Here is a 13774-nt window from a genome sequence, read left to right as displayed (position 1 = left end):
AAAAGTTGTTCTAAACAGATGAGGTATATACAAGTGACTGCTATAAGGATGACTATATACAAGTTAACTCTATACAAATGAATGCTTTAACAGTGAGGTATGCGAGTGAATGGTGACATTTGAAGGTGTTCCCTATATTAGTGCTTGCTGTATAAGTGGTTGCTATATGCGTGGTGGCTATGAAAGTCGTGGTTATATAAATGTTTAAGAGATATCTATATAAGTGATCCCTATATAAGTGAACACTATATAAGAGGTCTCTATGTGAGTGATCGTTATATAAGCGATCTCTATATAAGAGATCTCTATAAGTGATGTCTATATAAATGATCTCTATATAAGTGATTGCTATAAAAGTGATTGCTGTATAAGTGGAAATCAAGTAGGGGAGCGCTTCTTTTGTGGTAATTTGGAGGACACTTGGCGAATAAGCTGGGTGGCGGCCATGAGGTGAATTCCCAACAGTTTGTTTTCAGATCAATCACTCGCCTGCTCCTCTAGCTGTCAAAGTGTGTCGTATCTCTGGTTGTTTTCTTTCCTTTCCTTTCTTTCTCCGCGCTGCCAAGTGTGGACAGCCAGCGATCGCTGTATTTGTTTCCCAAAGTTGAGCTTTCAACTGTCCTCAGTTGTGTTTACATGTGGGGCGAGCAATAGGGCGAGGGGTGGAGAAGGACTCTGGGCTGTTACTGTGTCAACAGTAACAGCCCAGAGTATTGTGGTCAATGCCATGTCCAGTGGTGTGGGAGAGAGGGGGAGAGAGGGGGAGAGAGAGGGAGAGAGAGAGAGAGGGAGGAGAGGGAGAAAGGAGAGAGAGAGAGGAGAGAGGAGGAGAAAAGGGGAGAGTAGGGAGAGGAGAGAAGAGAGATAGAGAGAGAGAGAAGAGAGAGAGAAGAGAGAGAGAGGAGAGAGAGAGAGAGAGAGAGAGAGAGAGAGAGAGAGAGAGAGACTATCCCACTGGAAACAAAGTCAACACAGTTATTGCAACTGTGTATTACTAGTATCTACTAGTCGGGCTACTCAATACATGTCCTGTTGAGTGAACTGCGTCCTGGGTAGCAGTGTTGTAGTTACTGGCATGTGTGTATTTTTGTATTTCTGTGAATTGAAATTCTCTTTAAATTCTTAAAGTGATGTGCTGAAAATGATTTTCTGTCGGTCATATGACACTGCCTAGATCCATTACAGAGTACAAGGACGTACAAGGAACTGGAATAGCACAAAAAGTGGTTGGCCTTGTTAGTTTGCATACAGTAGGTGGACTTGCGTTGTGCATTTGCCCAACGCCCAACGTGTTTCTGTCGGTTGCCTGCATGGAAGTAGGGTGACATGTGCTATGTGGGACAAAAGAAGAGTTTTGATGGTCGTGCTTCGTGCAACAATTCTGGAGAGCATTGAGGACATGACTCTTTCCAACGGGTCATTGTTTATGTGCACCGTATGTGGGCGTGGACAACGTGTGCGTTACTGTGAAGAGTTAAGCCCGAGCGTTTATCATCTTTCATGTGTTTAACCTTTGACCCTGACAACCCATCCCCTCCTTGGCTTACCTCATTTCCCCCCGACCCCGTCCCCTGGATTTCAACTTCGTTGCTCCTCCCTGTGTAGTGAAAACAAACATCGTATCGCGGTTCAAATTCAAATATCATACGACTGTTAAAAAAAGTTCAGATTGAAATTTCTTATTTTCAAACCGCATCCACTTTGTCTCTGTCTCACTCTCCCTCCTCTTCGTCTCTTCTTCTTCCTCACAGCCTGTTGACCAGCCCCCTTGCGGCCCCCGCCGAGGAACCCTTCTCCACATGGCACTTGAACTCCACAAGGTACCGTCCTCTCTTCCCTCTATAGCTGCCCTTTTCCCTCCCTCCCTCCCTCCCTCCCTCCCTCCCTCCCTCCCTCCCTGGCCTCTCCCTCAGCTCTCCTCCCTTCCCCATGAACCTTGTTTCAAATGTCAGGCGTGATGCTGGTCAAGAGGGACCATGGAAACTGAAAAAAAAGTTTTCTGAAGGGTGACGGCCCGTGAAGAAATATCCGCCGGCCGGCGCACCCACGTTGACATATATCGGATTTAATTTGATAGGGACACCACTCCTGGAAAATGTGATCGAGTCCGTCCTTCCCTATGTCCCAAAGTCCCTCTCGGGAATAGGTTTGGAATGAAAAACAAGTCCGTTCTGTACATTTGGTGCTTGCTGCGTTCGCTTGACCTCTGTCGCTGGGGAAGCCATGTTGATTTTTATCTTGGCACAGTTTCTCCCGAATGTCCTGTTACCGAGTGTGTGATGTAGGATGTCGTAGTGTAGGGGCACCCTGTAAAACGTTAACTTCCAGTCATGGTGAATCCAGAACATGTGTAATGCTTGATTGTTATTAACGTTTGTGTTCGTGAAAACCTGAAAGAGAGTAAGGCATCTGAAAGAGAGTGAGAGTGGCCATCTCTGATGAAATCCATCATGTTGCTTCCTGGTGTTTTGGTGAAAGTCACTTTAGCATCATGTTCCTTGCTGACCATAGACACAAATTAATCAATAATGAGACTTAATGCCATCTTACTCTGTACTATTTCGTTTTTATCCAAAGTGACTTATAGTGAATTACGGGGCACGAAGGTGAATTAAGGGGCAGGTAGGGTATAAGGTATCTTGCTTAACGATGCCTACAGGTAAGAGATGTAGACCTAGATGGATTGAACCCAGAATCTTTTGGCCGGGATTTAAAAAAACGGAGCCACTAAACTGGGATCCACAGGTGTCCTGACACCTCTGGAGCCTCTTTGAAGCTTGGTGAAATGTTAACGTAAGAAGAGCAACATCATAAGGCACTTCTTCCAAAGTTTCAACATTCACTGCTTGGTTTCCCTGTGCTTTTGGAGCTTTTCCTTCCCAGCTCTCGGCAAACAGCAGATGGCGCCGTGTCTTTTATAGATGTACCCTGCGTTTTATTTTATACCGGGGCCTAGAAAGCAACTGTTCTGCTTAACAACTGCCGTTGGAGTTGGTATATTGTCCGCCGTAGTGTTTGAGTGTTTGAGTTATTTTCGTGACGGTGTTATGTTTCCTGAGCCGAGGCAGAATTCCTTTAATCCTAAACACACGCTCTCCATGTTGTGGTTTATGTTTGAAGACAGTTGTTGATTCCGTAAAATGACCCAATCCAAGGCACTTCTGGTGTGTGACTGTTAATCAGAGAGGAATGATTACCGGCCCTTATCTTGAGATGGCTCTACATCTGCACATCTCTGTTGTTTAAAATCTGGTTTGGGAAAAACTTAACTTCAAATCAGATTACATGTAAATATTTACATGTGTGCGTGTGTGTGGGTGTGCGCGCGCGGGTGTGTGTGTGTGTGTGTGTGTGTGTACGTACGCTTGTGTGTGTGTGTGTGTGTGTGTGTGTGTGTGCATGTCTGTGTATATTTATGTGCATTTTTTTTTGTGCGTGTGTTTATGTGCATGTATGTGTCTGTTTGTGTGTGTGCATGTCAATGTTTAAGTGCACATGTGTGTGCGTGTATGTGTGTGTGCGTGTGTTTAAGTGCCTGTGTGTGTGTGTGTGTGTCCACCATGTTAAATAGTGTGTATCCCTTTCTGTGAGGAGGGGCCTGTAGTGTGTGAGTGGTGCCCCATAACTCCTCTCCGGCAGGCGGGCTTTGATTGCGAGCAGGCCGGGCGCTCCCATAACATCTGGCTTGTTTTGCCCCTGGTGTCACGCCACAGACGACAGCACTGTCCTGGTGCAGCTCCGCAGACCCCTAGTCCTGCCGGGGGGACTACACACTACTACTCACACACACGAGCGCACACACATGCACATAAACACAGACACAGATAAACAGAAAACACACACAGATGCACATACGCACCCGCAAACACACACACACACACACACACACACACACACACACACACACACACACACACACACACACACACACACACACACACACACACACACACACACACAGGCACATGAACACAAACGTACACACGTGCAACGACAAACACACACTAACACACACACATACATGCACACGTGCATAATATAGACACACACACACACACACATACATGCACATACACATGCGTGTAAACCCATTCACCCATTAATTAATAACACACAGAAACTCTTCATACAATTCAATAATAATAACCCTTTTTATAGTTTTGACTGTTTGTAATTTGATATTCATGTAACGGGCGTAGAAAATTCGATATATTTATGCTTCTGTTGTTTCTAAATGAATATTCTTCTTTATAAATGAATTGCGACCTTACACGATTAGTTTATTTCCGAGGCCAACATCAGAGTTCTAATTAATTTGCAACTACTTGTGCAGCCGTCCATCAGATGTGAGTGCAGCTCTGTCACATCAACCGTCCACAGCTTGACTCCTCAGGATAAATGACATTAGGAACACCAGCCGCTAAACCCCAGCAAACACTGGCGCAGTGACATCCGCCCTCTGAGAGAAGACATGAGTAAATGTCTCAGAGGGAAGTTCACCACAGAGGGCAGCCTTGTTCACTAGATCCAAGCTTAGGGTGCCTGTGTCATCTTCTGAGATCCTCACTTTCTTCTGCCTTATTTCTTTCTCATCTCATGTAAGCCGTCTCTCCCCTCTTGTTCTTTCTTTCTTTCTTTCTTTCTTTCTTTCTTTCTTTCTTTCTTTCTTTCTTTCTTTCTTTCTTTCTTTCTTTCTTTCTTTCTTTCTTTCTGTTCTCTATTTCTTTTTTTCTTTCTTTCTCTCCCTCTGTTCTTTCATTCCTTCTCTCTCGCCCTCTATTTTTCCTTTCTTTCTTTCTTTCTTCTTTCTTCCTTTCTTCCTTCCTTCCTTCCTTCCTTCCTCCCATCCCCTTCCCTCCTCCCCAGTCCTGCTCTCTTATCTGTGCCCCAGCCCCTCCTCGCCCTGCCCTCCTCCCCGGGCTGTAAAAGTCTACATGGACCACCTGCAGGCTTCCACTTAATTAGTTCCTCTGCTTCCAAGCTGGCCACAGATAGACAATAACCCCACCCACCCACCCACCCTCCCGCCTCCCTCCCTCCCCCCCATCCCCGACACCGAGACACATCATGCATCATGGGCTTGGCCCTGGCTGCTCCCTAGGGGCCCTCTCGCCAGCCCTGCGGCCATTGTGCGTGGCCTCATACAAATTGGCTTTTTGTCTCGGCCGCCTCGGATTTCCTTACTGTACGCGCCGGCCGTTTGCTTTCAAGGGGGCCGGGAGGACGGGCGCCCAGGCAGGGGGAAGGACGTCCACACGGGGTGACCCCGGATGGAACCGGGGCAAGTGTATGTGGCGCTCATAGACCTCACGCTGGCTCACACTGTTAAAAAACGTCCTGATGGAGGAAATGAAACAACTGTTATCCATATAGTGGAACTGTTCTACAGGCTCTTTAGAGTTGGCACGGTGCCAATTGAAAGGACGCTTAAGTTATTATCACCAACTAACTTCTAACTATTTTGTTATATACATCGGAATAAAGAAATACAAATTGGGACTAGATGGAGAATTTGTGCTTTCGTTTCGGTACCGACAAATATTTTTCACGCTTTTGAAATGACGCTCAGAAAGCTAAGTACGTTTGGATCCCATGCTTCTGTTTTGAGAACAGACAGTGATCCGTACACAAGGTCCCAGCGTGTAAAGTAAAACATCTCTCAGATAACAGCCCGATAGCCACAGTTTGTTTACAGGCCAGTTGTTGTAAGTGGTATTGTCTGCACTTTGGATTGGTACACACTTTTATCAGGACCAACCATCGAGCTTTACTTTGTAGTGTCTCTACTGCAACACATTTTGAACCTTAAATTAAACTATCATTCAACCAACCCGTGCATTGCAATCATGTATGAAAATGACGACAGAACTAAAAAGCCCCTAATCTCTTTCCAAGATCTGCAGAGCCCAAAGGCCCTATTAAAAGCGCTTCTGTAATGACCTCACCCTTCACTGACACAGCCCGGGTCCTATCTCCTAATGACTTCATGGTTGTTTACAAGAATACCAGCCACTTTGGGTGTCCTTGTCAACATCCAAGTCAGCGTAAACAGTTTACAGTTCCCAAAGATCATCTGCACGTTTATCTTTGCCTCACTGGGTCAACTGTACATTTATATGCAGACTCGTCATCTTTCTGCTCTGAACAATTTGCTCTCCAACCTCAGATTATTCCACTTTTGACATTCAGAGTCATGCGATTAGGTGTTTAATTTGTTGGATCACTCTTAAGCACTTTGTAAAATGCTGTGTTTAACACAATTTTAATTTCTATGGATAAAGATACAAAGATATAATATATAAGTATTACTAAATGACGCATATTAGTTCCATTTTCTCTTTCACATTTCTTTCAAACTTTTAATTTGGATATAAAAATGGACACAAACATAATAGTTGTATTTATATGGCAGTAGAGATGGAAGAAGGCCCTGCTGCGCACGCACACACACACACACACACACACACACACACACACACACACACACACACACACACACACACACACACACACACACACACACACACACACTCGGATGAGGTAAGATCCAAGTCTCTGGGTCTCTGCAGGGAGAGAGTCAGCCCCTCGCTGCTACTTTATGAAAAGGGAGCGAAACAAAGCGGGAGAAGAACAAATTGTGCCCTGGTTTCTTGACTCGGTGCCAAGTTCAAGAGCAGGAAGAAAAGGAGCCGGGTGGGGGGGCCGGGGACAGTAGTTCATTTCTCTACAGAAAGTCTGAGCTTTCCCTTTGTGTGTGCGGTTGTAGAGCCCCCCCCCCCCCCCCTCCCCCCCTCCCCCCCCTTGTCTCTAAGCTTAACCACCACCTAGATGATAGTAATATATTTGAATGAGATTGCTGTGCCTGGGATGTGGTTGAAGGGTAATAGCCTGACTATAGTGAGGTACTAATAAGAAACCGGTCAATAGGGCTGCTTTATGCCATTAAGCCTCGACAACAATAACAGCATCTTAATATGCTACATTTCAAACAACAATAAAACAGCGTGGTTGGCTGCTTTATGACCCACTATTAGCCTTTATTAAGGCCGCCCCCCCTGGGCGCGTTGCTCATGGACTTAACAGCGTTACGGTGCTGCCCCCAAACTGCTCGTACGTTCACGGGAATCCTCCACCGATGTTCGAGCTGACCCATGGGTGGCTGGGGGTGGGGGGGGGGGGGGAATGTACGCACACTTAATATTCACTTTAAAACAACTCCTCAGCGACATCCAGACCATCTGGATCAGCGGCCTCAGTGCCTCGCGTCAGCGGTACTACGGGGTCAGCTCCGGTGGGGTGTTAGACTTGTCCAAATGAAAAAACCTCCTAGCCCTTGTAAAAAGCAATAGATAGAAAGGATGGAGAGAATATTGAGCCGGAGAGCGAGGAAAGCGTTGCACACGTGTCGAGAGAGACACAGTTGACCACCGAATGATTGCCCCCCCCCCCCCCCCCCACCTCCACGCCCCCAAAAAAATACCTCCTCCAGCCGGGGCGGTTAGCACGCCATCTTTCACCCGAGTCATCGCCAGACCCCAGCACGCCGTAAAAAAGCCTTCCCACAAAGTACTTAATTAAAGAGTACATTTTGGCGGGCTCGACACCGGCCGCCATTAACGAGGGCCCCCCCGCGCCCGCGTTATGAGGAGCCCACGGTGTTTACGTCCTTGCGGGGGGGACTCTCACAGTCGGTTTTATTGGGAAGGCAACGCCAGTCCCCTGCCGGAGGGATTGCCTTCCCTGGAACGCCGTCCGCGGCACGGATCGGAAAAACCCCAAAGACTGGCCGGCCAGCAGGGTGTAAATAAAGTGACCCCTGCTGATTCAGAACGAAGAAAGAGGGGGGAGGGGAGAGAGAGAGAGAGAGAGAGAGAGAGAGAGAGAGAGAGAGAGAGAGAGAGAGAGAGAGAGAGAGAGAGAGAGAGAGAGAGAGAGAGAGAGAGAGAGAGAGAGAGAGAGAGAGAGAGAGAGAGAGAGAGAGAGAGAGAGAGATGGGGGGAGAGAGAGATTCCTGTCGACATCAGCAATGACCTCAGCATCCAGATTACGAGGAAGTCAGGCTGCACTGGCTTCAGGTGGAATGTTTCGGGATTCTTTCTGGTTTTTTTTTTCCCGATTCCGTCGGCAGTTTAACCGACGTCTGGCGTGTGCGGAAATAAGAGCGAAGAGGGGTTCCGCAAAAGAGCTATTCTTGACCTATTTATTAAACTAAATCAAATGGAAATACCGTGTGTCTTGAGTGTGCACCCCAACACACACACACACACACACACACACAAACACACACACATGCACACGCTCACACACAGATGGTTAAATCCCTTGCGGCAAACAGCGGTCTGAGGATATAATTAGCCAAACGTCTGCTATGATTACGGTGCACCCGTAGCGCCTCTTATTAGCTACCCCGTCGTATTGAGAAGAGCTTTGAGACGCGCCGCTGGGTAGCGGGGGGACGGCCGCGGTGGCCTGCGGGCTGGGGCTGACGGTGCAGATACACAGAGGCCCTGGCCAACTCTTTCCTACGGCGTGAACGGTTAACCATAAACCAGGCATGACGAGAGGACCATCGGCTCGGAAAAAACGATATCATCCCCCCCCCTTCCAGCTCTTCCTCCGAGCGGCACTTTGTTTGTCCGCACGAGAGTAGGGACGGTCTAATGTATTTTTTTAAGCACTATTGTGTTGCAAGAGAAAAACACAGGAATTGTTTTATTTAAGAGTCGTGTTGTGATCCATTTTCAGTTTGAACTTCAATACAGTACAGACTGAAATCGCCGATGACAGACGGGTGCAAGTGTGTGCACGGTGCTTTCATTCAGAATCCCTGATTGCTCAGTTCCAGTCCCCAGATATGTGACGTTTAAAGATAGGATAGAATTTGGCACATTTGGTCTTCAGGCTTCAGTCTGCCCTACAAAATACTGTCTCCCCAGAAACCCTTACAACACGCCCCTGTTTGTTTGAAGGACAAGGCCTGTCTTGGTGGATAGAGCATCGTGAACTTCTCTTGGCTTGATTTTCCAAAAACGGAAGGGCTATCACACAAGACCTGTGTATTAGTCAACTCACTTTACCAGAAGCATTAGCAGCTAATAGGCAGGCCATCCTGTATCTTCGACCATGTCCAAATTATGACTGAGTTTATTTCATTTCAGCTTTTGGTACACACTAAATTGGTGTTTTCCACCAGAGAAAAAAATCCCCCTTTTGGCCTCCAAAGTGAATGAATACGAAAAGGCCTGTCTTGTGTTGCTTTGTGGATGGGAAACATCGTGTCACATGACCCACACATCAGTGTTTGCATCGTTGGCCCTTCAGTGCGGCGGGGGCCGTGTTTTGAAAAAGTTATTTTGGACCGAAAACAAATGCCTCCTTTTTCAAACGGTTATCCTGCGCTGTGTTGAACACGGCCAGAGCTGTCGAGCCAGGATGTTCCCCAGCCATCACGGCCCAGCAGTTTGGCCTTTGGCAGGCCTGCGCGCTTTCTTTCCTCCCAAAAAGCACTGCCCATCCTCTGCGACACGCCCAAGTCTGACGCCCAACTCTGAAAAAGTAGGATGGAAAAAGGAAAATAAACGCAGGAAATTGCTGTTTTCGCTACGCGCCTTCGCCAGACGGCCCTCTGATGTCATAGCGACACTCCCTTTTGTTTTAGGAGCAGGAAATATACGGCGAAAGCACAGTTTGTTTTGATGTATCGGGAGTGCTATTAACAATAACACACTGCCGGCGCATTATTAATGACAATTCAAGTGTTTTCTTGTGTTAACATTGTGATTTAGTGGTTTCCGTTCAATTGTTTATTCACCAGACGTACTGCTGTGTTTATCCTATGTAATTAAAGTCCCGCGATGTATAATAAGGAATTATTACCCTCGGGTTAAGTAGACACATTAAATAAATGAACCAAGTTAATTACCCAAAATCTGATGATTAGGGCCGAATTACTGGACTGGAGATTAGCATCGGTAGCTCGGGGATGTTTAATAAAATGAGAACACAAACAGGAAGAGATCTCTGCTAAAGTGCAGAACTGCAGCAGGGAACAGCACATGGTTCGATTCGTGGCTGGATTACGTCTGACTGCACAGTCCAGCAACATTCTCTTCCACATTATGATTTAGGTGACACACACCAGTTCATTGGATTGTGTGTTGTGTGTTCTGAATAACTTTTACATTGATGTATCGCTTTTAAGTCCCTGCCTAAACCTATTCAAATGAAATAGATGGTGTTGCCATTCTTAGGATCTTACTTTTCGGGTTTTATCTGCGGTATGAACTGATTGTTGCTTTTTCCTGAGTCTTGACACTACATTAAACATTGTTTCTCTCCTGTGAAGCACTATGCTGAGCCCTGTAATTTAAGATTTTTTTATTGAGTCATACACATTATTCTGACATGTATTTATTTCTGCATAAATTGCTGTGCCTAAGGATAACACATATCCCATATCTCATTAGAGATGAAGGTCACATGTTCGGGACCGTGGCCTACGCTTGTCTGATCGTACATGTTTAGTGCAACCTTTGCGTGTCCACAAAGACCCGTATTTATGGGGCTGTCAGGGAGACTATCGGGGAGCCTCTACCCTAATCCCGGCAGCCCAACCCGGGCTGAGGAGGGGTCGGCCTCCCCCCCCCTCCCCGTCCTCACTCAGAGGATTCCCAGATCTGACATAGATCTCCCCCTGTCCTTCTGAGGTGTGTCTCCCTCCCTGCTCCAATATTAGAAGCACCTGTCTAAATAAACTGCCCTGCCTCCCTCTTCTGACACACACACACACACACACATGCACCCACACTCACACACTCACACACTTACACACGACTCCTAGCCACAAGCAGGGTTCAAGTTCTCTCTCTCTCTCTCGCTCTCTCGCTCTCTCTCTCTCTCTCTCTCTCTCTCTCTCGCTCTCTACCACCTGGGCAGTGTGTTTGCATTGCGGATCCCAGTAGTATAGGCTTCCGTCCAGCCGAGCCAACAGAGTCTGCCCGCTTCCTTAGCCGTCGCTAAACCCTCGCCAGGCTTCCCCTCCACTTGCCGGCTTTCAGGTGGGCCAGCCCGGGGCATTTGATGTGGGCCACTGGTGCGTTTGTGTGTGTGTGTGTGTGTGTGTGTGTGTGTGTGTGTGTGTGTGTGTGTGTGTGTGTGTGTGTGTGTGTGTGTGTGTGTGTGTGTGTGTGTGTGTGTGTGTGTGTGTGTGTGTGTGTGTGTGTGTGTGTGTGTGTGTGTGTGTGTGGGGGGAGGCGGTGTGGTTTATTCAGGTGTGGATGTAGGGTCTGTTGCTGCTGCTGCTGCTGCTGCTGCTGCTGTTGGTCAGGCCTCTTGATGTTGCCTCCGTATGTCTCCAGGTGCTGCCGCTCCATGAGAGGGCCCACTGTTCGGGGGCCTTGGAGATGAATGGAGGGGGCTGTTGACGGAGCTCGTCCGAGGGGTCCTGTGGTTTTTTTTTCCTTCTTTTTTTTTCACTTCTCTCCTTGCACCAGCAGGAATGAGAGTATATGGTGGAGCAAGCGCTACTCCCACGGAGAGGAGAGGCCTCTTAGTGCACCACTCCACCGTGCGCTTTGAACACTGGAACGCGCCTGGTCCCCTGTGTGTGTGTGTGTGTGTGTGTGTGTGTGTGTGTGTGTATGTGTTTACACTGCGCTGTATGTGCTGACTTGTGGTGTGCTGACCTGGTTAGTTGTGTGTGTGTGTCCATCTGAGTTTTATGGGCCTTAGAAAATATGTATTGAAATTGTGCTTGTGTGTGTGTGTGTGTGTGTGTGTGTGGGGGGGGGTTTGCACTCTCAGCATGAAAGTGCCACTCCCACCACACTGAATGAACCCCTCTTGGGTGGGTGGGTGTGTGTGTGTGTGTGTGTGTGTGTGTGTGTGTGTGTGTGTGTGTGTGTGTGTGTGTGTGTGTGTGTGTGTGTGTGTGTGTGTGTGTGTGTGTGTGTGTGTGTGTGTGTGTGTGTGTGTGTGTGTGTGTGTGAATTATTATTAATCACTTCTACCACTACTTCTATAACTACTACTACTACAACTACCACTACTAAACCTGACTATGTAAACTTTTACTACTAATATTACTACTACACCCAGGCTACTATCCAACCGTGCGTGAAAAAAAAAATGGAAAAACACAAGAGAGAGGGCAAAAAAAGGCGAAAAGTGCAGGAGGCTGGTGTAGTTTTCCATGTCGTGTGGACTGCAGATAAAGAGGTAGTCCACAGGTTATCAGTCACAGGCCTCGGCTCCAGATGTTCCAGAGTGGGTTGGAGAGGCAAAGCTCCCCCTCTAGAGATATCATGTGAAGACCATGGCTCTGCCTACAGACAGTACGCTTGTGCATACCCTCTCTCTCTCTCACTCCGTCTCACTCCTCTCTCTCACTCCCTCTCTTTCTCTATCAGAACTCTCTGTCTCTGTCTCTCTCTCTCTCCCTCTCTTTCTCTCTTTCTCTATCAGTGCTCTGTCTTTTTATCTCTCACTCCCTCTCTTTCTCTCTCTTTCTCTATCAGAGCTCTCTGTCTCCCTCTCTCCCTCTCTTTCTCTCTTTATCTATCAGAGCTCTCTGTCTCTTTCTCACTCCCTCTCTATCAGAGCTCTCTGTCTCTCTCTCACTCCCTCTCTCTATCAGAGCTCTCTGTCTCTGTCTCTCCCTCTCTCCCTCTCTTTCTCTCTTTATCAGAGCTCTCTGTCTCTTTCTCTTACACTAGTATGCGTATGCACATCCATCCACCTACGCAGTTTCTCACAACTTCTTTCTTGACACAGGCACACACCTACACACCTACACACACACACACACACACACACACACACACACACACACATACACATACACATACACATACACACACACACACACACTGTACTATGCACACTGTACACCTCAACACACATTTCTTACATCATACGCGCTCAATTCTTTTTTGCCCCCACCGTTAATGGGAGCCATGTTTGGGCCAGGCCATAACCAAAGACCCCCTTAGGTTTGTGCGTGGCAGTAAGTGGGACTAATAACCACTCTAAATAAGTCTGCCGTGGTGCTGAAAGGGGGGGACCCTCCCCTCGCCCTTTACACACCACACGTGTGTATGTGTGCTGTAAAGTTGACAGCCCGCTACCGTGTCTTTATGACTCTCCGCTGTTCTTTCATGCTGATTCGACGTGGAGCAGCACCGTGGCATGGGACCACAGCCCCACCGGCCCGCTCTGGTTCTCCGCCGGCCTGCCACTGGCGTGGTCGTGGGTTCTTACGATGTGATAGTAGTGTCGCGAATCAGACTTCGGATTAGCAATCTTGGTGTTTGTTTATCGACCAATCACGTTGTTGGAGGCGGGGATTTGTAAGGGTGTAATTGGCTCCCAACGCGAAATCGGCCAGCAGTTGTTAGGTGTAAGAAAGTGTCTGGAAAAGGTGTTGAATCCACTGTGTGTAGACCGGCCGCTGTAGAAATACACTTATTCAACGCTCCTTCTCAAGGCTTCATAGACTCAAACTAATGAGTTTCCCATTCGGTAGAATTCTACACAAACCAAACAGGAAACAAAGCCCAGCTCCACCCATTGTAGTGGCTGGGTTTTGTCCCAGGCTCTGTGCCATCTCCAGCCAGACGTTCTTCTAAAACGGCTTGGTCCGTAATTCGAGGTAATGGAAAAGACGTTGTATTGCTTCATGTGTCATTATATATCTATACTAATCTGCAGTAATCTCATTTACGGGGATGAATGATCTAATTGAATCACAAGTCAAACAATAAACAAGTTAAGTAGC

At 47.4% G+C, this 13774-nt stretch overlaps 1 protein-coding gene across 1 annotated transcript in view; it reads left to right on the top strand.

The window, feature by feature from the left end:
• The window catches only part of kcnq1.2 (potassium voltage-gated channel, KQT-like subfamily, member 1.2), a 42804-nt gene extending 31381 nt beyond the window's left edge, over positions 1-11423 (top strand). The window contains exons 13-16 of the mRNA XM_056598733.1: positions 1752-1820; positions 3714-3794; positions 10467-10512; positions 11358-11423. Of these exons, the coding sequence (XP_056454708.1) occupies positions 1752-1820; positions 3714-3794; positions 10467-10512; positions 11358-11423 (262 nt within the window). The remainder of the gene's footprint in view (positions 1-1751; positions 1821-3713; positions 3795-10466; positions 10513-11357) is intronic.
• Positions 11424-13774: the final 2351 nt, after the last annotated feature.

This window comes from Gadus chalcogrammus, chromosome 9, assembly GCF_026213295.1.
Source record: "Gadus chalcogrammus isolate NIFS_2021 chromosome 9, NIFS_Gcha_1.0, whole genome shotgun sequence".
In the NCBI taxonomy this organism is placed as follows: domain Eukaryota; kingdom Metazoa; phylum Chordata; class Actinopteri; order Gadiformes; family Gadidae; genus Gadus; species Gadus chalcogrammus.
This window is presented reverse-complemented; position numbering and strand designations above follow the sequence as displayed.